The sequence below is a fragment of the Poecilia reticulata genome, linkage group LG14 (genome assembly GCF_000633615.1).
Source record: "Poecilia reticulata strain Guanapo linkage group LG14, Guppy_female_1.0+MT, whole genome shotgun sequence".
Classification (NCBI taxonomy): Eukaryota; Metazoa; Chordata; class Actinopteri; order Cyprinodontiformes; family Poeciliidae; genus Poecilia; species Poecilia reticulata.
The window spans coordinates 3,813,092-3,837,054 of record NC_024344.1 but is presented as its reverse complement, the minus strand read 5'-3'; the positions used below and the strand labels follow the sequence as shown (position 1 = coordinate 3,837,054).

General features: G+C 36.0%; 2 protein-coding genes and 1 long non-coding RNA gene across 3 annotated transcripts in view; 1 reads left to right on the top strand and 2 right to left on the bottom strand.

The window, feature by feature from the left end:
* Nucleotides 1–593: 593 nt before the first annotated feature.
* unc119a2 (unc-119 lipid binding chaperone a2) lies at nt 594–19,281 on the top strand. Its single transcript, XM_008427441.2, has 5 exons — nt 594–1,769; nt 13,997–14,110; nt 14,583–14,682; nt 14,799–14,971; nt 16,713–19,281. Exons 1-5 carry the CDS (start codon nt 1,517–1,519, stop codon nt 16,823–16,825), a joined length of 753 nt encoding a protein of 250 aa, XP_008425663.1. The 5' UTR covers nt 594–1,516; the 3' UTR covers nt 16,826–19,281.
* Nucleotides 5,330–6,716, bottom strand: LOC103475647 (uncharacterized). Its single transcript, XR_535349.2, has 2 exons — nt 6,369–6,716; nt 5,330–5,406 (listed from the first exon to the last, which is right to left on the bottom strand). It is a non-coding gene; the product is annotated as an uncharacterized LOC103475647 (long non-coding RNA).
* A 1,861-nt stretch (nt 19,282–21,142) lies between the features above and the next one.
* LOC103475649 (solute carrier family 13 member 2-like) overlaps nt 21,143–23,963 on the bottom strand; it is a 25,064-nt gene continuing 22,243 nt past the window's right edge. The window contains exons 17-21 of the mRNA XM_017308494.1: nt 23,850–23,950; nt 23,652–23,767; nt 22,551–22,712; nt 22,333–22,470; nt 21,143–22,235 (exon numbers count right to left, since the gene is read on the bottom strand). Of these exons, the coding sequence (XP_017163983.1) occupies nt 22,104–22,235; nt 22,333–22,470; nt 22,551–22,712; nt 23,652–23,767; nt 23,850–23,950 (649 nt within the window). The 3' untranslated portion in view covers nt 21,143–22,103. The remainder of the gene's footprint in view (nt 22,236–22,332; nt 22,471–22,550; nt 22,713–23,651; nt 23,768–23,849; nt 23,951–23,963) is intronic.

Sequence of the window (23,963 nt, the reverse complement as noted above, 5' to 3'; positions counted from 1 at the left end):
AGAAAAACTCATTGGCACTGCGATAATGTTTTGAAGGCTTCTTTACCATCATGCTAATTTTATCCACCTGCACAGATTCTCAACTAAATTTAAGTACGTACTCTGGCAGGATTACTTAAAAGTTGTCCTTTAAGTCCTGCTGATAAAAGTTAGTTTTAATTTAAATCTGCAGGGAATGTGAATCATTTGAAGTATATTTTCAAAACTTTTGTCCAAAATCATCCAAACTTTAAATGCATGTTCATCAAAGTTGCATTTCCACTAGTTACATTTACTCAATTACATTTACTTGAGTAGCCTTTTGGAAAAAAAATATTTTTAGGAGTATTTTCTCTAGTCTGTGCTTTTTACTTTTACTTGAGTAATTTCAGAATGAAGTATCTCTTAGTAAGTAAAATGTTTGGATTCTCTACCCACTGAATGAAAACAAACATGTTTTAACCAAAAATAAAGTCACACACCTGCAGTTTCTGTTAAAGTTTCATAATTTTATTGAAATAAAATTATTTGGAAACATTTGATCTTGTCTGAATTTTTTATTTTTTTTGCTGTTCCTTATATGAATTATTGTCATTTCGCTCTTAAAATACCAACATTTACTTGAGTAAATTCTTGGACGAGTACTTTTTACCTTAAGTAAAATATGTTAAGTAGTGCTGCTCTTACTTAAGTGCATGTTTTGTGTACTTTGCCCACCTCTAATGTTTATTGTGTATGTTTTTATTCTTTTACATTTGTTTTGTAGAGGAAATGAATATTAGAGACAACATGGAGTCCCTTTGGGATGCTGGCTCCAAAGGGTTGTCCTCCTCCCTTTTTTCATCGCCGATGCTTCATCAGATCACTCAAATGAGCAAATGTTCTGTTTTAATCCCTCCAGTTTTCAGAGATTATGACATATAGTGACCCAAACACCAGATTTACTTTTTACATCAAGTGAAAAAATGGCGCATTGTGTTTTACATTGAGGATTACAGGAGACTCCTTTATTTCTCCAGAGCAGCCCACCCAATGCAAATGTTTTGAGGAGCTCAGACACAAAGAGTTGTTCATCATGTTTATTGCTGTGCGCACTGATGGCTTGCAGCGCAGACGGTGCGCAGATCCACCAGCCGCTTTCTACGCGGCTGAACATCCCACCCCTCCTCCTCCTCTTTCTTCTTAACGGCACCAACCATCTGCCGCCTCTTTTTGTAATTTCTAACCCAGCAGATTATTTCCCTCAGACGTCTACTTGCACTTGACACGACCCAAACATCGCTTTCCTCACGGAGAGCAGCTGCGCAAAGGAGCGGGAACGGTGGCAGTCCGCACCGCGCAGGAGGAGGACCGGGGTGCCGCGTACATGCAACCCGACCGCGGAGGTTCATAAAGACGGAGCGGATTTGAATTAAGGACCGGATAACAAGCAGCAACTCTGCAACCTTCGCTTAGGGAGGGAGAGAGGGAGAGAGGGAGGCAACTGTTTAGCAGATCTTGGAAACCCTGGGTGAGGTGAGGGGAGGGAGGGAGGAGAATGAGCTATTCTTGTACCAGCAGAGGCAATAGCCAGGACCCATCAAACGCTAATCCAGCCAGAAGCACCGGAGGCACCGACGGCGGCACGGATAGCACCGGCAACGGCAGCCCGAAGCAAACGGCGGTGATGAAAGTGAAGAAAGGCTGCAACTCGACCGAGGTGGAGGTCCCGGTGACCACGGAGGAGGAGCTGCTGGGGAGGACGGTGATCACTCCGGAGAATGTTCTGGGCTTGCAGAAGATCACAGAGCGTAAGTTCACGGCTGCTGGTGCGCGGGGAAGGGAGGACAAAGGTGCTGGAAATGTGTCAGATCCCGTATGAGTCATGCATCGCGTCATTGTTGTGTCCTCTTATTTATGTAATGTATAGGCCCTGTTGAATCACATGAGAAAATACCTCAGACTGAACCTGCTCTGCTCTGTTGACTCACATCACACACACTTTGTGAATGTTGGACCAGAAAATGACCTGCTGAGGTAGAAGCCAAGGTTAGCTCTCACTGGAGATGTTAGGTTCAAAGGTACAGGAGGAATCACACAGGTAACCATTATTTATGCATGCAGTGTTTTTTAAAAATCTGTTAATTAACCTGCTTACTTTTTATCAAGCTACTGTAACACAGCTCAGTGTACATTATCTGCATGTTGTGCAATGTTTTTTACTTGAGTACAACATTTTTACGCAAGCAAGTAAGCATATTTTTACTCAAGTAAAAGTAAAAAGTCTACTCAAGTACTGAGCAACTGATCAAATTTATCATTTAATATTTAAAAATAGCATCAACATACAGACCAAAACATAAAGTTAAATGGATATTTTGGTATTTTCAGGACAAAAATGACAATAATTCATATAAATAACAAAACCAGGCAAAAGAAAATTTTCCAAATCAGTTTCTTTCAATTAAAAAACTGATGAAACTTTAGCAAAAACTACAGGTTGTGAGTTTGTCTTTTTAGTTAAAATGTTTGTTTTAGTGGGTAGAAAATCCAGAAATTTCACTCAAGTAAGAGAAGAAATACTTCATATTAAAATTACACAAATAAAAGTGTAAAAAAATAATCCTAAAAGTGCATTTGAAAAAAAAAAAGTTGATGAAGTAAATATAACTAGTTACTACCCAACTTTGATTTTATGAGAGACCAACATAATGTTTTGCAAATTTACAAAGAGAAACTTGATAAATCTTTATTTATAATTTAGGACTCCACAATAGAAAGACATTTAATCACAAAGCTGTTATCAGATATTTCAATGACAATATTGATGATCAATAACAAACATTTTCTTCAAGCTTTTTAAATTCAATCACTAAAAATGTGAGGATAAAAAAAATTTAAGAGTCGTTATTGGTTATATAGTGAAGCTCAAATCTTTTTCAGCCTCTCAGGTTTTCTTTCTTTGATTTATTGACCTTAATCCATATAAACTCTGAGCTTCCCTGTAAAGAAAGGTTTTCCCACAGCATGATACTGCCACCCCAGTGTCATACAGTAAGGAACAGGGAAACTGCCTTGACTTCCTGTTTATTTATTTATTTATTTATTTTTATTTTCAATCAAATTTGTCTGGATGCATTGAGCTTCACATAGCTTCTCCCATAAGTCACAGTTACAACAAAGTCAGACTTGATTAGAGCAATAAGCTGTGGTTAGCATTAACGTTATAGAAATGAACATTGTTGTTAGTTTTCTTTCACAAAGAGCATTTTCAAACGACAGGAGCGCCTTTGTCTTTCTTTTCTTAATCTATTAGATGTTCATAGCTTATTGTTTTATAATCTACTGTGTTGTTCCTGTTCTGCATCATGCTGTTTGTTCACTAATGGTTTCTGACTAACCTCTGAGGCCTTCATTAAACAGCTGACTTTATGCTGAAATTAAATTACAGATACAGTTAAATGCACGCTACACTTTTCAGATTATTTTTGGTTTATTTTATGGCTAATAAAAATAAAAACCATGTTGAATTTTCTTTGACTTCACAAAAATGTGCAGCTTTTCCTATACAAAATCCCAGGAAAATCTACTGAAGTGTGATTGTAACGTGATAAAATGAGCTTGAATTCTGCAAGAGGAACAAAAAGAGGCCTAATTAAATCCACCCAGTCAGTAACTTTGCATGTGGTGACAGTGGAGATAAAAAACTACATTTTCAAATTCAGCATTTAAGTGCATTGGACCTCCTGACCAGCAGGAGGCCCTAAGTGGCTGTAATGTTGGATTTTGTTTTTATCTGACTTGCTTTGGTACATTATATTTGATGTTTCTCTTTTTCTATTTGACAGCTAAATAATAAAAAGTCTATTGTTTTTCAAAAACAAACAACATAGAAATTAAAAATTGGAATGAATGAATGAATGAATTCACCATCAGCTTCTTCCTTTACATCAGATAACCTGCTTACATTTTAAACATTTTTATTCATCCTGGTTTCTCATCTGATTTTATAAATGTCGTTTTTTAATTATGTCACCAGGAAGCTGGTAGAAAGCTCTTATGTAGACGAGAACACCTACATGTAAGTTAGCTAACAGGTGGCAGAAGGACATTTGACTATTTAAAGGCTGCTTACACAACCTGGTTACAGACAGTTATAACATACAAACACTCTGCACCTTTTTTAAAAGGCAATTGGAAGTTTAAACTCCATAACACTGCTGACGTTTTAATTGAAATTTAACATTTTCGTCAAATAATTGTACATGTAAGAGATGACACAAGGAGTTCTTGTCCCATCTTTTCTTTTGTTTCTTCACATATTTACAGACTAAGCAGGAGAATAAGTTTCTGATTAATCCTCTTTGTTTCGCTCTAGCATAATAAATCAATCAATCAATCAATCAATCAATCAATCAATCAATCAATCAATCAATCAATCAATCAATCAATCAATCAATCAATCAATCAATCAATCAATCAAGTTTGTTTGTATTATTGGTTATTTTAGCAACAAGCAGAGTTGGGTACTAACTAGTTACATTTACTCAATTACATTTACTTGAGTAACGTTTTTGAGAAAATGCACTTTTAGGAGTATTTTTTCTTTGCTGTATTTTTTTACCTTTACTTGAGTAAAACTATGTTGAAGTGCTATAGCTGAGCATAATTTCTGAGTACTATGTCCACCTCTGGAAACAAGGCAGTTCAAAGTGCCTTGTATGATAAAAACACAAAAATAAAATGTAATTAAAACATAATACAGTCACCAATTGAGAAATCAATAACAAATATTACATCTTCTCGAGTTCTATCATCAAATATCTTGATCAATATTCCATTAATTATTATTTAGGTGTGTTTTCAGTCTTGATTAAAAGAATCTCAGTGTTTCGGTTGTTTTGCAGTTTTCTAATAATAGCCACAGCTTACTCAGCTTGTCTTTACTCACAGCCAAAACGTCTGGTATCTTCTGTAAGTTGTCTAGTGTCACTAAAACAGCAGCAACTGTGAGTAAAGCCAAGCCATCAAATTTAAACCGTATTAGTCTTAAAAACTTTCACTTTCCTGTCGTCATTGCTCGGAAGCCAGAGGAGGCGTGTGAGAATCACCACGGCAACGCGGATACACGCTTGAATCACTACAGCAACGTGAAGCATCTCCCTACTGGTTACAGCCAGCAGAGCATGCATCTCTGTTCTCCCACACACTTCCTGTTTTCTCCCCCCGTTTCACAGCGAAGCGGCTCGCTGATGAAACGGAGACGGACTCCCATCACACACGCTTTGACATCAGGACTGGCGGTTTGACCAAGCAGGAGGCAAACCTGAGCTCTCTTCCGAGGAGCCGTTGAAGCCGCTGTCTTGTTTCGTCTGCGCCTGTTTTGTTGCTGCCACGAATCCTCAAGTGGCTGAAATTGAGTCCCTCTCTGAAGCGGCACGATGGAAGCTGAGAGAGGACAGAAAACAATCCTGAACCACAGAAATGTGTTTCAGCCACGTTCAGCCTGAAAATCTCACCTAGTATTTTTGGCCTAGTTTCTCGCCCAAATACACCTGAATAGAGACAAAACTAACTTACAATGCAATTTTTTTTACTGAGATATAATAAGTTGTTTTAAGTAAATAATTCCTGAATATTGATTCGTTCCACTGGTAGATTATTTCACTTACAACATGGGAAAAATGTCTTGTTATAAGTGAAATATTCTGCCATTTACTTTTTAAAAATCAATATTAAGAAATAATTTACTTAAAACAAGCTCCTGTAAGGTATGTTTATCTTATTTCAAGTGTAATAAGATATTTTCACTAGAAACCAAACCAAAAATACTTGGTAAGATTTTGTGTCCCTTTGAATTAAAACTCAAAAATACTTTATTGATCCCAAAGGGAAATTAAATGTTATTGTAGTTATTGTAGACACTGATGGCTGTTGGCAGGAAAGATCTCTTGTAGCAGTCTGTATTACAGCGAATCTGAAGAAGCCTCTGACTGAAAATATTCTGAAAAAGCTTTCAGCGTCTATATATGCATCTCCCACCTGATCCATTTAGTAACTAAGTCAAGTTTTAGGAATTAGATGGTACTGGCTTCCTGGTTTGTAGATAGTTTGATCCAAATATTTTCAACTCCACTTTACATTTTAAAGCTGACGCATCATGAAAAGACCACTTCTGCTGTTTGTGTCTTTTCCGATGTATTTGTTGTTTTCCTTTTTCCAATTTGCATTATTTCAGTCCCTCTATACATCCTACTTCTGAATTTCCAGCTATGAATATTTTTAAAGACCTTGTCCTCCTTCCAATTGATTTGTTTGAGATATTTTCCAAAGAACGCAGACGAAAGGTTTTGTATTACAGTTATGCATGCTGAGACAGAGCTGTACATTATTTAGTATACATACTGTACCTGTCGGGTTGGCACAAGCAGTGCCATCGTCGTAGGACGAGTTCAGCTGACCTGTGACAGAACAAAGCGGCTTAAACAGGGGCACCTCTTTGTGCTGAAGCGTCCATCTGTCCATTTTCTTTAGCTTCCTAATCTTTGCAGGGTCTGGAGTCTGTCTCCAAATGTTAGAGGGTGAGCCCAAATTAATCACCAAAAGTAATTAGAGCGGCCAATTAAGCACATAAAATGAGGGCTGAGTGATTTTATAAAGATATACATTATACAGTAATGTTGGTGAATGTTGTTACAATGTTGTGATGTACGGTAAATAAATAATAAACAACATTAAAGCTGCAGTGTGTAACTTATAACGTGTCAAACTCGAGGCCCGCGGGCCAAATCTGATCCACCGTAACTTTTTATGTGGCCCTCAAGACTCCAAATTACAAGTCCTTCCAGTTTTTCACAATTCAGCAAAATTCACACAAAATCAACAAATCTACACATTTTTTCTGATTTTACTGCTAATTTTCTCAAAATTGGTCAAAAATGTTGAGGTTCAGTGACTGCTGCCTCAGCCTTACTTGATCTCAAGTTATAGTCCATAATTGATACGGCGAGTAATAAAAAGTCACATTTACATTAGCGCAAATATCGTAAAAATTCCTAACAAACATTTATAAATTGTCACCACAAAATGTGCAATTTTAAKTGCAAAGAAACACTAAAACAATAACAAAATCCTGGAGGAACAGTTATTTATCGATATTTTAACATTTTAATGGGTTTTATCAATATATGCTGGCACAACCGGCCCTTTAAGAACATTCAGCTTTTTGATATGACCCAAAATGAAAATAAGTTTGACAGCCTGTTACAACATAATCATTACAAATTATGATTATTTGTCATAGTTTGTTATGAGACAGATAATATGTGAAAAGATTGATCTTCTCCACCTCCTCTCTGAGCTGTTATTGAAGAAATGCACTGCTACTGATGAAAAACAACCAATCAGAGCCAGGAGGAGGGTCTTAGCGCTGTCAGTCAACCTCATTTACTCGCTGCTAAATGCCCTAACGGCAGAGAACCGACTTACGGTCACAGGAAGACTGTTCATCAGCCGTTATCGGTGGCTACACTAGTTAGCGTTAGCATTCACAACAAGCTCTGCTGTCTGCATTGTAGCAAAGAGTAAGGGAGTTCAGGGATAGTAACCTTGTTTTATTTGTGTATCAGTTGATTTTTATAATTTTCTTTAATTTTAAGAGTGAAAAACACAGTTTTAACTCATCTCAACAATTATTCCACATCTGAATCCTTCTCACTGAAGTTGATTTTAATATTTGACCCAGTCTTTGGTTTTCTAAAAATAAATCCTTCCTTCTTTGTTCATAGTTAATTTCTTTAATGTCAAACATTTTGAATACAACTTAGATTGGAAGGAGTTTATTATAAGTCAATGCTGTTCCGATCTCTACTAAATCAGACGCTCACATAGTAACCAAACTGAGAACTAGATCTTGACAGAGGAAATTTGTTTTTATTAACTCCTGTAGCTGTTAGCTTCACAAACAAAGCAGAACATTTACAATCATAAATGTAAATTCCCGCACCAACTGATGTTTTACATACGAACACCGTATGTATTCTCACTATTAACAGCTATTGATAACCAAATGATAACCCACCCATACTGTCTGGAATGTTAACAGATATGATTGAAAATTAAAATCTGTGTAATTTGAATAATTTCCCACAACAAATGAGATTAGATTTTATCCCCAGAGTCTTGTTTCTTTTGCTACGATACCCAGATTAGCTGTAAAATTCCCATAATTTGGCTTTTTTGGGAACTCTTTTTCTAAAATGTAACCTTGTTCTTCTCAAAGCAATGATTCTTTTGTCCTGGTTTCATCTGGTACCGTCCACCTCCATCTCCCTCCTACATGCCGCCCCCTCTCTCTGCTGATTACCTGGATTTGCCTTCATTGAAGAAACTAAACCGGATTAGTCCACATGAGCTGCATAAGAGCCTTCTTTCTATTATCCAAATGCCTGCAGTGTCTGTGTTGTCATATTCTCTTCAAGTGATATTGGAAGACGCCAGGTGCATTAAGCTAATTGTTTTTATTGTTTGCTTGTTTTAATTTCCAGGTTTAGATGCAGAGAAACAATGTTACTCCCTGCAATAACATTTTACCCACATCTCTGTTCTTACCTATTTGCTCAATGTAGTTTTCCTACGCAGTCTTGAAAAGTCTGAAAAAATATGGAAACACTTACATTTAACATAGAAAACACTTCAAATTTTAAAGTTTATGTCCTATTCCAAGATAAAAATCTGTTTTGTTTTGAGTTTATCTTTTTTTTATTAGTGAGCTTTTAAAATGATTTACACTTAGATTTCCACCTATTTGCTATGTAAATTTCCAACTAAATGCTTGTCTGGGATTTTGAAACTAAATTTTTGCTTCTGTGTTTAAATCCAGACCCAAAGTTCTTAAACTGGGTTTGGTTTATAACCAAAAGAAAGGATTTCAATTAGTATTTTTTGGCATTTTGAGAAATTGGTGCATTACTGATCACTCAAAACCCGGGATAATCCAGTCCAGATCAGCAACAATGTTACAGATTTAAATATATTCAAAAATATCTAGGAAGTGCTTTACAGCTGAAACAGACGCTTCAGCACTTTGTTGCTTCATGATTAGCAGGAAAAAAAACAATAAAACACAACTAAGGTGTCATAAAACACAGCTGGGAACATTTTTAATGTGGAATTTGGAAATGTAAATATCATAGAAACGCTGATGTTAGTTAAGCTGCTTCATGTTATTTTTCTTACTCTTCCATCAGTTAAATATATAAAAATATATGAGTATATATATAACAGCATGATGGTAAAATAGAGAACTACTGAGATTCTTCAAGTAGACATTCAATATTTATCTTTAATTGTTGATATTTTGAATTGAATGTTTTTAAAATGATATATAACTTAACATGCTCTTTTTTTTAATTTCATCTTTTTTAAATAAGTGATGTATTCGCTCATCCTAAAGCAGAAGTTGAGTTTTGTTTCTATAAAGAGCAACTCAGGAAGTGGCCTTAAATAGGAACAGCACAAAAAGAAGAACTGAAAGAGAAAAATCTCTTTCTTCAGTGCTTACAAAGTTAACTGGATGTCATTAGTAGCGTTTCTTTCTCTCTTTTTTTGTTTTTCAATGTTATAATCCTTCCAGATGTTCATAAAGAAAAATCTCTGGTTTATTCAAAAATTACAAAAAGAAAGTGCCTTGATTTCTGATTAAACAATTAACCATAGTGTAATATGAGAACTGCAGTTAGCCACATAAAATGTGCCATAAACAGCACAAACTCCCAGTAATGGCGGATGAACCTATTCTACGACTGAACTGGGACACACTAAACTAGATCCCATTATCAGTGTCAGCTGTTATTTTAGCCAGCAGGCATGTTGAGTTTATAAGCTCTTAATATGGTTTCATGTGCCTGGAAGGCTCCTCCAGCTTTCACTGGCTTGAACTGGATCCAGATTGTCGTTTGTAATGAAGGAGCACACTAAATTATTACAATTATTTTAAAATGAATGTGGCATTGAGCAACTTTATTGTCAAGCATTTCCAAAAGTAAAAGCTAACTGGGTGTTTTCTCTTTGGCTTGGAGCTTTTCTATTTGCTCTCCCCGTGCATGTTTGGGTTCTTCTGGGTACTCCGACTTCTTCCCATAGTCCAAAAACTTCACTATTTCGTTGATTGATCTTTTTTAAATTGCTTGTCCTGTGTGCACTCCAAAAACACAAAATCTTACCAAGTATTATTGGTCTAGTTTCTAGCAGAAATATCTTAGTGCACTAAAATAAGACAAAACTAACTCATAGGTTATACTTTTCAGCAAGATGTAGGAGTTGTTTTGAGTCGATAATTGCTTAATATTAATAAAAAAATTCTAGTTCCATTGACAGATTATTTCACTTGTAACATGGGGAGAATGTCTCGTTATAAGTGAAATAATCTGCCAATGGAACCAGAACATTTTCATCAAAACTGAGGAATTATTTACTTTAAAAAAAACTCATATCTTGTTGAAAAGTTACTTGTAAGTCAGTTTTGTCTTATTTTTAGTGAACCAAGATATTTGAATTGAAAACTAAACAAAAATTACTTGCTAAGTCTTTTAACTCATTGTTTTTGTTCCTGCGAATGTGAGAAGGGTGGCGCTGTTTTGTAAATGTGACTGGCCACAAGATAATAAAACCATGAACACGTCCTCTGGGGCGTTTTGAGTTATTTACAGATTTTGAAAGAATGGATTATAAACTGATAGAAAACACGTCACCGTCACAACGCATTCAGTAGCTAAATCTGTATTCCTGCTTCATGCTTTGTGTCGTAATAATGTTCAAAAGCAAAAGTTCTGCAACTCACCCTGAGAAACTTTCCACCGACATATTCAGGCTTTCTTTTTGGCCCATTTGTCCATTATTATTTATAAACACAATGCTTTGGTAAGCTAACTGTAGCGTCGCACTTTGAGCTAACGTAACGGCAAATAAACGGTTGTTTACATGCAGTACCTTGCGGACCATTAGAGGGCGCCCGCGGACCACAAATTGAGAAAAACTTAGATGCTATTCCTTTGCTCTAAATTTACGGAAACGTAAAGGTCGCACTCCCTTTTCGGTAAGACTTTTTGAAGGGGTGTGCATAAGACTGACAAAACCTGTCATAAACATAAAGGAGTCTTCATAAATGTTTACGACTGTTGTCATTAAGTGTCTTTCAGTAAATAATGACACTTTAATGCAAATTTGACACCTTTAATACAAGTTTTAATTGAACATTGCATTTAAGGTGTCATTATTTACCAAATAAAGCAAAGTTGACACTTTTAATGAACTTTTAATGCAACTTTTAGTGCAACTTTGAATTAATAGGGTCATTATTTAACACTTCATGACAGCAGTTGTAAACGTTTATGAAGACTCCTTCATGACAGTGTCACATCCATTCAAATAAAGTGTTACCAAGTTTTGTCTTGAAATATTACACCCAACCAAATACTGCATCCAAGCATTCTGATTATCACCGTGCAAATATTTTAATATTTGATACACTGTGCTGCTGTAAATAATAACTAACAGCTGAGAATAAAATGTGCGTGTGAAAAATGGCGTGTTGTAACGCTGAACAGACAGTCTGGAGTGCCAGCTGAATCATTCCTGATTGAAGAAGTGGTTTGCCGACCAGCTTCCTGTTTCCAGCAGCAGAGTGAACACCTAGCAGTTCACTTCTGACTGCTTATAGTCACATTAGTGTCATAAATCAACTCCATTGTAGCAACCAGACATTTGACTGCATGCTTTGAAATCAAATCCTGAACACAAAAACACAGAGAGACCTGGTGAAAGTGTGGCGTGTCTGTGGCTGTTTGCTGTCACAGGCGGTGAAAAACTGCAGCTTGCTTCAGTGGTTTTCAGCCGCAGGTTGTCCTTGGGTGGCTGTGTGAGGAACATATCCGAGGTCACAGACACAGACTGTGTAAATTACAGTAAACGGCTCAGACTGACCTTTATAAGCACACACATAAATTCTCACACACAGAACAAACTCGTTGTCTCTAATTTAGCATTATTGCTATCGGGATGTCATCTGGAGGCTCTGAGACGATGATTAGTAGTAAGTTAACAGCAGGATGAGCCAACAATGTAGAGACTGGGGAGGTGTACTCAATTGTTTATGTCGGAAACAGTTAGTCTTGGTTTGAATTTTGCTAAAGCTGTGTGAAAACCCAGAGGGTGTGGATGGATTGCAGCATGCAGAGCTGATGTGTTTAGAAATGCTGAGCTCTGCATTCAGACTGACAGAAGAGGAGACATCAGAATAAATTACTTCTTCTTCAAGAGCATTTGCCCCCTGCAGGGAACGGAGTTGACAGCATCCATGGACTGAGGATGGCGGTTCATCTTCAGGGCTTCATCAGTAGAGAAAATACAAAAACGTTTGGTGAATGTTGTCAATATTCCTCTAAGGTTTCCATAACTTAGTGAACACATTCGGTCGTTTAATCTTCAAATGTAGGAACATTTCTGAACTAATTCAAATAAAGGAAAACATAATAAATCGTTTCTTATTTAATCAATCAAGTTTATTTGTATGGCACAGAGGGGTGCAAACTTTTTGTCACATGGGACAAAAGTCATCCAGCTAACAATTTTTACCCACTGAACTGCAAACAACCATCTTGATGGTTTTTCTATTATATATAGATATGAATGTTTTTTTTCTGGGTACTCTCAGCAACAAGAACAGGACATGGGTCGCCCATTCTCCAAAAACTTTTCCTTTATATTGGCGTTTACTAAAATTTTCCAGAAGGGAGCAACAAAGTCTTTGAACGCTTGTGATCCTGCTTACTATGAAATTTAATTAAACGAATACTTTGTGTTGTACCTTCCATATATAGAAGACTTTTTCTGTATCGTTTGTGAACATTTCACTGTAAAATCTGTTTAACTGCATCGACCTAAAACTTTGAGCTGCCATTTTTGCCTGAGAGCCACACAAAACCACATCGTGGGACACAAATGGTCCCCAATAATGGTGACGGCGATGAACACCCAGTTTCAAAGTTCTTTTGTCAGCAGAAGAAGATTCTCTGGATAAAAACAATTCAAAATGTGTTTCGAACAAACTCACAATCAAAAACAATCATTATATGAGAGATGCAATTGAACATGTTTGTTGTCAGATGTTAGGAGTCTAATTTTCTCTGTTATATCATTGCGGAAACAATAAAAGACAGCGTTAGCGTTAAAAGCCAGAGGAAAGGATGAGTTACTGAGCAGGAGTTTAGGACAGCTGGTGGGTTGAATGTCCGGTCAGAGCTGGCATCATTAGCAATTAAATCATCCCTCTGAAGCTGTTTCCTCCTCCATTTCTCTGCGCCGGCAGATGTGGTTGGTTCTTATGAGCTGACACAGCAGACAGCTGGAGGAACGTTTCCAGAAAGAGAAATTGCGAAAAAGCTCACAATCCAATGAGAAGGATGAGCAGACGCTGCGCCAGCTGATGGATGTAGCGTGCAAAAACACAGTTACTCACAAACGGACCCTCTTTTACTCATGTGAAGGCCAGTCCGCTGTGACCTCCAGCCTCTGAAATGTTCATATTTCATGGCTTCTGACGTGATGGGCATGAAGAGCAGCAGCATCTGCATGGATGTCGGATCAGACAGAAAGCAGGAAGTGTCTGCTCTGTTGGGGAACTCTAATAAGCAGTGACACTGCCTGGTAAGGGCAGGGAGGATTAGAGGAATAAAAATAACTCACTTCTCTTTCTCACTGGCTGCTGGTGTGTTTGTGCTGATGTTGGATCGGTCTGGAAAGGCCTTCTCAACACATTGTGACTACATTATTCAATAAAACAAAGAAAAGAAAATATTTAAGTCTTTAACGAATGCTGACTGGATAAAAATAATTGATTTCAGTGAATTCTTATAAAGCATCACATCTGTTTGTTTGCAAATTAGTAGTTCAACATCTTAATTAGCATGCAGCATTGTTCCCTTTTTGTGGTCTTATTTTAAACATCTTCTTCTTCTTCTTTGTGTTTTTCCTCCTGCAGATTATCTATGCAGCCCAGATGAGAATGTTTTCAACATCGACTTCACAAGGTTCAAGATCAGAGACATGGAGACGAGCACAGTGCTGTTTGAAATCACCAAACCTCCGTCCACAGGCGAGTCCTTGAGCAGCTGACGAGAGCAAATATCAGAGACAACAGGGTTTAAAATATATATATTTAGCCACAGAAACATCATCCTAACGCACAAAATGGTATTTTTTACTTGTCCAGTTTATAAAATTTGGGTAAATATAGTACGTTGCACTAAAATAAAGAAAAATAAAGCAATAATAATGTTCAGTTGGACAGAGAAACAAATAGTAAAATTTCCCTTCATTTTCTAGGAAGAAGTAAGACTTTTATTTCTCATAACTTTGGAAAGCATGTCATCTGCCCACAAAGTCTCAATAAAACTTTTTGAAATTTGTGGTTGCAAATAAAAACAAAAAAACTTCAGGGATGTGAAAATCAAACCTTTCTATTACATGTTTTCTTTTGTTTGTTATTGGTATTGGAGCATTTTTAGTACAATGTTTTTTATGTTAAATGTGAGTTTTATTTATTTTGAAACTGGTTTCCATCTTAGATAAGTCAGGAGAGAAGAGGGACATCGACCCGAACGCCGGCCGTTTTGTTCGTTACCAGTTCACCCCTGCTTTCCTCCGACTGCGGCAGGTTGGAGCTACGTGAGTATAAATTAATCTGCATTCACAGTCTGCAGTAGATTGAACTAAAAACTGTGTTGTATGTAGTCTACATCTCTGATAATTTTTCCGTCTTTTCTGATTCTTCATCCATCCAGCGTCGAGTTTACAGTCGGTGACATGCCGATAGAAAACTTCCGGATGATCGAGAGACATTATTTCAGGGAGAAGCTGCTCAAGAGTTTCGACTTTGAGTTTGGCTTCTGTATGCCCAGCAGCAAGAACACCTGTGAGCACATCTACGAATTCCCACCTCTGTCAGAGGACACCAGTAAGTCAGATCAAACATTACACAGCAGCAGACATTTCTTTACCTCTCTGGGTAAAGGAAGCTTCCAAGATGATTGAACATTTTGCAAAATCAGTTTGTTAATAAGCTTAGAATGATAGTGAAGTTTCAGGATTTCCTCCAGAGTATTATAAGCCTGGCAGGCCACCAGGCTTCAGTGGTGCCCCCACCAGGCTACAAATGGTTTATTTACTATTTTTTTATGTCTGCATTTTTAAGACTTTATTATGACAGGTGCAAACAGCTTAACCAGCAGCAAACAAGTAACATTTTGTTTGTGATTGCAGCATTTTTTGTGTTTGCATTTGTTTTGTTAATTGAAAGTTTTTGCATTACTTTTCTATTACATTTGGTTTTTTTTATTTTGTTTTTTTTACATGTGTTTACAACTCATTTTGCCATTTGCTGCATATTTGCACCTGTTGGAAACCATCCATTATAATTGGTGTTCTGGTATTAATCTTCCAGTAACGCATAATTATCAAGAGATATTTTCACATTTTCTGTCAACTTTAAACATTTTTTACCCTGAATTTCTAATTCAGTGCAGCTTGTGTTTATTAGTTTGCTAATAGAGTTTCATCATATTAGTCATAAATAAACAACAGGGGACAGTTAAAGCACTGGGTGATGATCATGATTCAAGAATGTTAAAAATATTCTAGTCATCAACCTCATGGGGGCGACAGAGGAAAAGTTAAAAGTGCCTTATTCCAGCAAAAGAAACAGTGGAAGACATTTACAGCATAAACTACAACATTATTGCAGTTTATGAAAGTAATGCCTTCTTAAGCATTGAAAATGGAAAAATTTAACCTGAAAAGACTGGGAGGATTTTGTCAATGAAAGTAATTCTGGCTTGAAACCTGAAAGCTGAACATGGTGGTCAGATTATATCAAGAACCAACTAAATATAGATGTTTTTTATGAAGCATTTTAAAAAGTCACATTTGTCTAAGCTGCTGTTCAGAAAATAGACAAAATAGAGTAACCAATAGACACAATAACAGAGACAAAGTAGTTACTATTAGAAAAATACAAAACAAAAGACATGAATAAGAAGAGATATTTGCTGAAATATAACTATTTATGTAATGCTGTTAAAAAAAGTATTTGTTTCTTACAGATTAGTTCAGTCTTTTCCTTTGCTGTGGTATTTAAATTGGTTCTGGATTGTTTTTAAATTAGGTTGACATTTAAAAGCATTCATTTATTTTAACAAACAACAAAAATTGTAAACATGTGATTTAATAATGTAGAATAATGCAGTCCATATTGTATAAGTCTAAGTGTTATTTATTTTTAAATAGAACTGAATCACAAGCCAAGTCAGTGTTTCAGAAGCAGGATTAGTCCTGTAATGATGGAAATGTTTGTGACCTGGTGAAATTTGGGTCAAACTAGATACAAAATAAGTTCTGGAGTCTTTATTCACAGATTACTCCACAAATGTGAACCAGCATTAAATGTAATTTTGAGTGCTTAGAATAAAGTTTAAAACAAACAAACAAACAAAAAACGTGATTCACTGGGGAAAACAGCGCACTCTAGAGGTGGTACACCGTATGGTCTTAATTTCCATTTAGCTGAATGTTCTTCAGGCGATAGAAGGCCGACTTTGTAACTATCTTTATGTGACTCTGAATGTTCAGGTCACAGTCCATCACTACATCTAGGTTAGAAACTAGAACTTTGACGGGGTTGTTTCTGCGCCCACCCACAGTCAGAGAGATGGTCCTGCACCCCTACGAGACGCAGTCTGACAGCTTCTACTTTGTGGACAATAAGCTGGTGATGCACAACAAGGCAGACTACTCATACAACGGCGGGACATAGAGACGACGCCTTCGCCGCAGGGGACAGGTGGATTAATGGACCAACCTGTGGGACAGTCAGAGGACAGCGTYGGCTTCGACTTCCTGTCTTTCTTTTGCTCTGTTTGTCTTTCTCCTGTTGAGACGACTCCATCCAGCAGCAGATGGGTTTGTGATAATCTGAGTGTGTTTGTGTGTAAGCACACAGAAATGCATCTGCAGAAGCTGCATACACATAAACACACACACGTGGTGGACACAGACACAACGTGTGTTTGTAACATGATAAACCAGCAGAAAAGCGACGCTTGCATTTCAGATGGTTTTTAGCCACGTCATGAAAACAAAAGTTTTAAAATAATGATAGAAACTATTTTTTTTATTCAGGTAGATAATGGTAGGAATCATAAAGCCTTGTAAAAGTGTTCATAACTCTTGAATTTTTTCTGATTTCATCACAATTTTGCTGAACGATTAATTTGTCCAGAAGTTATTGCAATAAATGGTTATATTTTCAAGGAAGGGAATAAAAATGCAAGATCTCAAAGATCAATAAACTTTTAGCACTGGAAAAGGAAAACATCTTAAAAATCCAAAATAAATAAACAAAGACAACAGAAACAACAGTTAAAATGAATTATGAAGTCTCTGTAAGTAAAATTGTCCTTCATGAAAAGAGCTAACTGACACCAATGTAACCCACTGAAGACTTTCATCATCCAATTTTTGGTAGAAGTAGAAAAACAATAAATGATGCAAATTGAAATTGAGCTTGTTTTAATTTATCATGCAGTTTAATTGATTTATTGCTTATTGCGACAGGCCTAATCACAGTTTTCTCTTGTATTTCATGTGCAGCGTCAGATTCAAAGTCAGATTTGCTTCTGGACTTTGACTAGGCCATGCCAACACATGGCTATGCTTTGATCTAACTGCAGCTGTATGGTTGCACAAACCTGTTGCAGGCTCCAACAGGTTTTCTTAGCCACCGCCACGTTTCATCATGAAACCTGTTGCAAAAAAGATATTAAAAATATTATTTCCACTTCAAAACCGTAAAAAATCCAAGTGAAAATATGAAGTATGTGGTTGTAATGGACCAAACGTGAACAAATTCAACTGGTATAAATACTTTTTCAAGGCATTGTAGGAACAAATCTCACATTTCTAAACGTGTGTTTTTAGGTCTTCAGTAACAGTTGTGGGAAGATTGTGGTCATTTGATTCAACAGGTGATTTTTTAAAAATCTATGTGTGTGAGTGTGTCTGCTGCCATTTTGTACGATTGTGAGTGTCTTTCTCCCTGTGTAAAAGTTTGTTTGAGGCATGAACACTTCTCTGGTACAGTAAGGAATATTATTTAAATGTCAGCAATTTTCTAATCTGCCTCGCAAAGGTCAGGTAGATTTCCAGAAGCTGTCAGTTCATTTCCTCCACCGGAAGCAGCGATTACGGTAGTTGGAAGTTTATGAGACATTCGCTTCGTCTCGTTCTGTTCCTGATTTGATTGTCGACTACGTTGACCTGTAATAACTGTAGGCCGTATGTAAGTGCTGTATTTGCTCAAAGTGCAAAGTTTTTTTTACAGAGAGACTCATAAAGGTGGCTGATCTGATCTGGACAGAAATGCACTTTGTCATCTGTGCTTGGGTTGTTCTTTTAACAGCCTTGTGTTTCACTGTTTGGTTTGAAGTGAAGTTTGTCATCTCCTCTATGCAGGAAGGATGAAAAATTACGATTTCAGGCAAACTTCTGGTTTAGAGAAATATACATTTGAAAGACGTAGCACAATAAAATATTTGTGATTTTTTTTTTTATTGCGTTCAAACAAATCATTTATTTCTCTTGATTTCTGCCTCATAGTCGTTTTTGTTATTTTCACTTMTACATATTCCAGTGATTTTGAGTGTGCTTAATAAACTCCTTTTGTTTGAAGGAGGTCTGTCATGAGATGCCTCTAAACTCAAATATGCACACTTCGATCAGAAATATCAAAATTATTGTCTGATTTTTAGGAGGAGAGATGTTCGTTTTTACATATTTTCTGGTTTGATGCATTWTATGTTTTGATTAGTTGTGTCATTGACTAATTTAAAATATGTCTACATGTTGGCTGAACCAGAGGAGTGAAGAGCAAGCAATCAATTGAAAGGAAACCAGATGTGTCTTCAGATCCTTATAGAAGACACATTTTTATGTGATTCACATTTGCCCGGATTTGTTTCTGGATTATAGTTGCAAAAAAGATTTTGGTAAAAGTTTCAAAATGTAACGGCAGAGAATAATAGACAGGATTTGATTKGGAATTAAACTAATTGACTTGAATGTTTTGTTGGAACATGTTTCATAAATATATAGAAGAGATTTCTAAATGACTTGTTGTGAGTCGTACAAATTATTTTGAACTTATTTAAAGTTTCCAGATGTTGGTGAGACTTAAAAAATGAACAATAAAGATTTATTGGACTTTTTGAAGCATTACAGTGTCCTGACTCTTACTGCTCATTGAGAAATAAAACAGAAAACAGACAAATGCATCTTAAAACATTAAAACTTTACAGACAAAACATTTATTTTAGTAATTTAATTCAAAAAGTGAAAAGCATACAGTGATATATTTCAAGGTTTTTGTGTATGATAAGGGCTTATTTAGCTGTAAGCTACTAACAAGAGTAAACAAATAAAACATAACAATGGGTTTAATAAAGCCTTTACTATTTGATTTGAATTAAAGAACAAAATTGCTTTTTAATGAAATCTGAATCAATTTAGGTCCCCCTGCATATCACAGGTAATTTAGGAGAAGCATAAAACTTTACTTTAGCKCACTCCCTTTGTCCTGTGTATTTCTTTTAGTTTATTACACTCTCTCTCTCGTAATAAACATGATAGAGAGCGGCTTTTCACATCTTTAACATCCTGTTGGCAGCCTCTTATCTCAGTTATCCTTCAAACAGACTTTTCATCTGTACACACAGTACAAAGATTTATTAACACCTGCCTGCTATTGATTTGCTGCTTTCACCTTTTCTGAGGGGAGAAAGGCACAATTTAGTGAAGTATTGAAAACAGGAGTTTAGCTCTGAATGGACGAATGTCAGAAGCATGATGATGAATGAAATTGAAGATAGTTCTGCTTAAATAGGGCTTAAGGTAAAATGTTTAATCAAGATCCTTTGGTTTKCAGTGCATGATGGCATAATTTATTAAAAACAAAATGTTGGCAAACAGATAAAACTAAACTAAATCAAGCAGTACAGTATTACTGCTTGAATAAGCAGTATTGTTTCWAATTAACAGTTCAGTTAATTCTGAAATAGAGAYGAAGCTTCATGTAGCCTCTTATTAGAACTAGCTAAGCGCTGCTAGCTTACTAAAGCTAGCGGCGCTAGCTGTGTAAGCYAGCAGCTAGCTAARCTCTGATTGCTAAGCAGAGTTTAAGCAGTAAAAAAAATATTTTCTTATTTTTTATAATCGTGACTGGAAGAGATTCATTCTTCATGCTTTAAAATAAATTTCGTGCTTACAGGATCCTTTATGTAGGYCATGTTCAAAGTGTCCATGATGTGAATGCTATGATGGATTTTTCAGTGTTTGGGTTCAGCTCAAGCATTTGAGGTCAAATTGGCTATTTTGATACCACTAACATAAGGAAGTGTGTTCAGTTTGGCAGTAAAACAGGTGACCTGATAGGGAAGACGGAAAAAGCACTAAAGATGTACGGACGGCAGAAACAAAGGAGCTTTGTTACCTTTCAGTATCAGTGACCTGTACTGATGACTTTGCAGAAAAGTACGGGGCCTTACTGTACAGTGCGTTCCTGCAAAGCTGCTTATCGGAATAAATAGGTTTCCCGACAGTAAGARTAAAGAATGACTTAAAGGGTTCACTGCTTCCTGAGAGATTGCTGTATTCAGTACAACTTCAAAATTAGTTTTTAGAGAAAACCTAAAAGCATTGATAAATATTAAGTAAGCCACAGATTGTCCATTCATCTTAACAGCAGTAAAGTAATAAAGTGCAGCTTTCAGACACAAAGAAATGTTCTCAAATATTCCTGCAGCAACTAATCTACTCAAAAATTACACAGATTTATAAAAACCTTGTTTTATAAATGTTTACAAAATATCAGTTTTTCCTCCAATCAACTTCTAATGTTAATGAAACCAGGGCACTTGGGCATTTATTTGGAATCTTCTAAAATGCTTTAATAATCCTGTTTAAAGACATAAACTCTTCACAAGTCGACTTTCACAAGATTCGAATCCTTGGCTGCCTGATTTGATCTGTGAATGGGTAAAAGACCCACAGAAACAATTTTCTATGACAAACCAAAACAAATATTTTAACGTCATTTTATTAGGACAAAATCACTTCATCCTGACAATTTGAGTTTAAATGAACAAGCCTGTGTTTTTTCACTTGCTCAGCAGCTAAATGGTGCATCTTTTAAAAATTAGATTTAAAAAACAAAGTACAGTATGTAAACAATCAAAAAGTCATATTCTTTGGTATTTACAAGTTAGGAAACGTCCTTGTGATGAAAACAGTAGAGCAAAAAACACAACAACCAAAAATGCAACCAAAAGTTACAACTTATTGTAATTAAACTTTCAGCAATAAGTTAAATTAACACATAAAGTTAATTTACATTTATTTCAACTTTYTATGYAAGACTATGTTTGTTAGAGTAACAGGATTTTTTTWAAATCACTGAAAGATATATGCAACATTTGTAAATGAGATTAATAATGAGGTGAAGACAMTTTCAGGAAAATGTGTGCATGGAAAAAACCTCCAATGTTTTTCTTCTGCTCTGAGCTTCACATCAGGAAGTAATAAACARGTTTAACAATGTACCTATCAGTTAAACAAGGTTAAAAGGGTKTAAAGATAAAAATTGCACTGATTAAAGTTTTTTCTTTATACTTCATCAAGCTGCTGAAAAAACATATGTACACTATATCATAATTAAATACATGTACATCTATGATATGTATTAATTTAAATAAAGTTTATTTTTGTCATCTTTGGTGGAATAGAAACCTTTAAGTTTTACAAATTTGGACAAATTGACTTTTTTAATTTTGTAAGACAGTTGTATCTTTTTAAAAGCTTTTCTTACTGGTCAGTGGACGGGACTCAGAGAAATCCTGAATAATGTCTCTTATGCATCAAAACCTATACATAAAATAAGTTATCAAATTTATGTTACTCAGCTCTGATCACACCCCACCTTCATGATGTTGTGCTAACAGACATAGAAATACTTTGAAAGGCTTTACAGGCAGTGCTTCCACTCAGGGTTTACTGTGGGTGTTATTGGCCCACTGAGGAAACGTGCCCATGTCGAACATGACGTATCCCCAGGTGTTGATRCCCAAATTTATGCAGAGGATCCCAATGATGTTCAGCATGAATCCAGCTCTCACCTGAAGAAGCAAAGAACCACATTCTAGTGAATCTATCACTCTTGGATCACCTCTTAAATGAACCACATGGTTATGTATTGGTGTGATTAAGTCTCACCATGTCAAAGATTCTGAGGTTTCCAAAAGAGAAGGCGATGGCGTTGGGTGGCGTGGCAACAGGCAGCATGAAAGCAAGAGAGGCAGCGATGGTGCAAGGCAGCATCACGTAAAGMGGGTGTATCTGGATCGCTGTGGCCTAAGAGAAACAAAACAAATGTAAACACCAATAAATAACAAGCATATGTGACAATGTACAGTATGTTTCCCTCAGTTTACCATTGAAGCAAGAATGGGCAGGAACAGGGTGGTGGTTGCTGTGTTGCTGGAGCATTCGGTGAATGTTGCCACCAGCAGACTGAGCAGAATGGAGATGGCAAACGGAGGGATTTTCTGCAGGGGAGCCAGACTATCTCCAAGCCATTTAGACAAACCTGAAACCTGCAAAGATAAACGTAAAGCGAAACGTAAAGCAGGTGAAGGAAATATTAAATATCTGCACAGATTATGAAAGAATTAGTTGCAAATATCCATATGGGAAGATAACAGGAACATTTACCCTAAGATTATCTGATTTGCTAAAATTACACGTTCTTTAGCAAAAATACATTTATATCAGTTTGAGAGATTGCAATTATAGCAAAACAAAGAAATAGTGGACACCATCAAATTTTTTTTTWACATATTTCAGTAATAACTTGGTAAAACTGAAGCACATTTGGTTACAGTACCAGTCAAACTCTTCTGCTAATGATATAACACATTATCTATATTTCCACAAACATAAATGTATCCCCCCCAAGTTATTTGATTATATTATTAATCATAATTTAACTTAAGATGTATCATAATAATAATCCAAGATGAATCAGGTATTGTAAAACTACTTGCTTTGCTTTGTACATACAAATTAGCAAAAATAAAACTAATCTGGATTCTGGGATTTAGCATAAAATTGATGAGCAAAAAAAGTAGAAATAAAAACTTTCAATAAAAATAAATTTAAAAATTCTAATTATAAAAATAATAAAATGAATAAATTACAGGGCATAAGTATTACACTGGTATATGTTAATTACATTGTAAATAAAAACACTTGTGAAAAGTTACAAAAATAAGCAATAAGTAGAAAATGAAAGAATTCAGAAAATATTTTAGAATTGTGAATATAAAAAATATGTAAAATAAATAAAAATAGTTTAAATATTAGTACATAACTTACAGACTAAATTTAAAACATATAAGAAATGAAATAGCTATAAATGAGCAGATGAATACATATTTGGAGAATTAAATAATTTATGGTAGTTGTGGCAGCTTACAAATTACTACTACAAGCGAAGTTGTGAATTTTAAAATGTGATGTTTCTGGTTGTTCACCTCACTGCCGGCAGCCAGAGCGAATCCTCCTCCCAGCAGCAGGATGATGTTCCAGGGCATCCTCTCATGGACCACCTGCCAGCTCAGCAGAGTTCGAGGTGCCTTAATCCTCTTACCTGTAACATRAAGAAACATTTTAATATATACACTTAAGTAATTTGGATGACAAGAAATATGAAGGTCCAGGTAAACTCTCACCTGCCTCGGTGAAACCATAGCTGCCACATGAGGGCAGCTGAGACGGGATGACGAAGAAGAGCATTGACATAAAGATGGCCACTGTTCCATCTGACACAAACCTAAGGAAACAAC

Coding starts and splice junctions, on each gene's coding strand:
- unc119a2 (XM_008427441.2), top strand. CDS start 1,517: ATGAGCTATTCTTGTACCAGCAGAGGCAATAGCCAGGACCCATCAAAC. Junction 1,770..13,996: donor CTTGCAGAAGATCACAGAGC/GTAAGTTCACGG, acceptor TTCCTCCTGCAG/ATTATCTATGCAGCCCAGAT. Junction 14,683..14,798: donor CTGCGGCAGGTTGGAGCTAC/GTGAGTATAAAT, acceptor TCATCCATCCAG/CGTCGAGTTTACAGTCGGTG.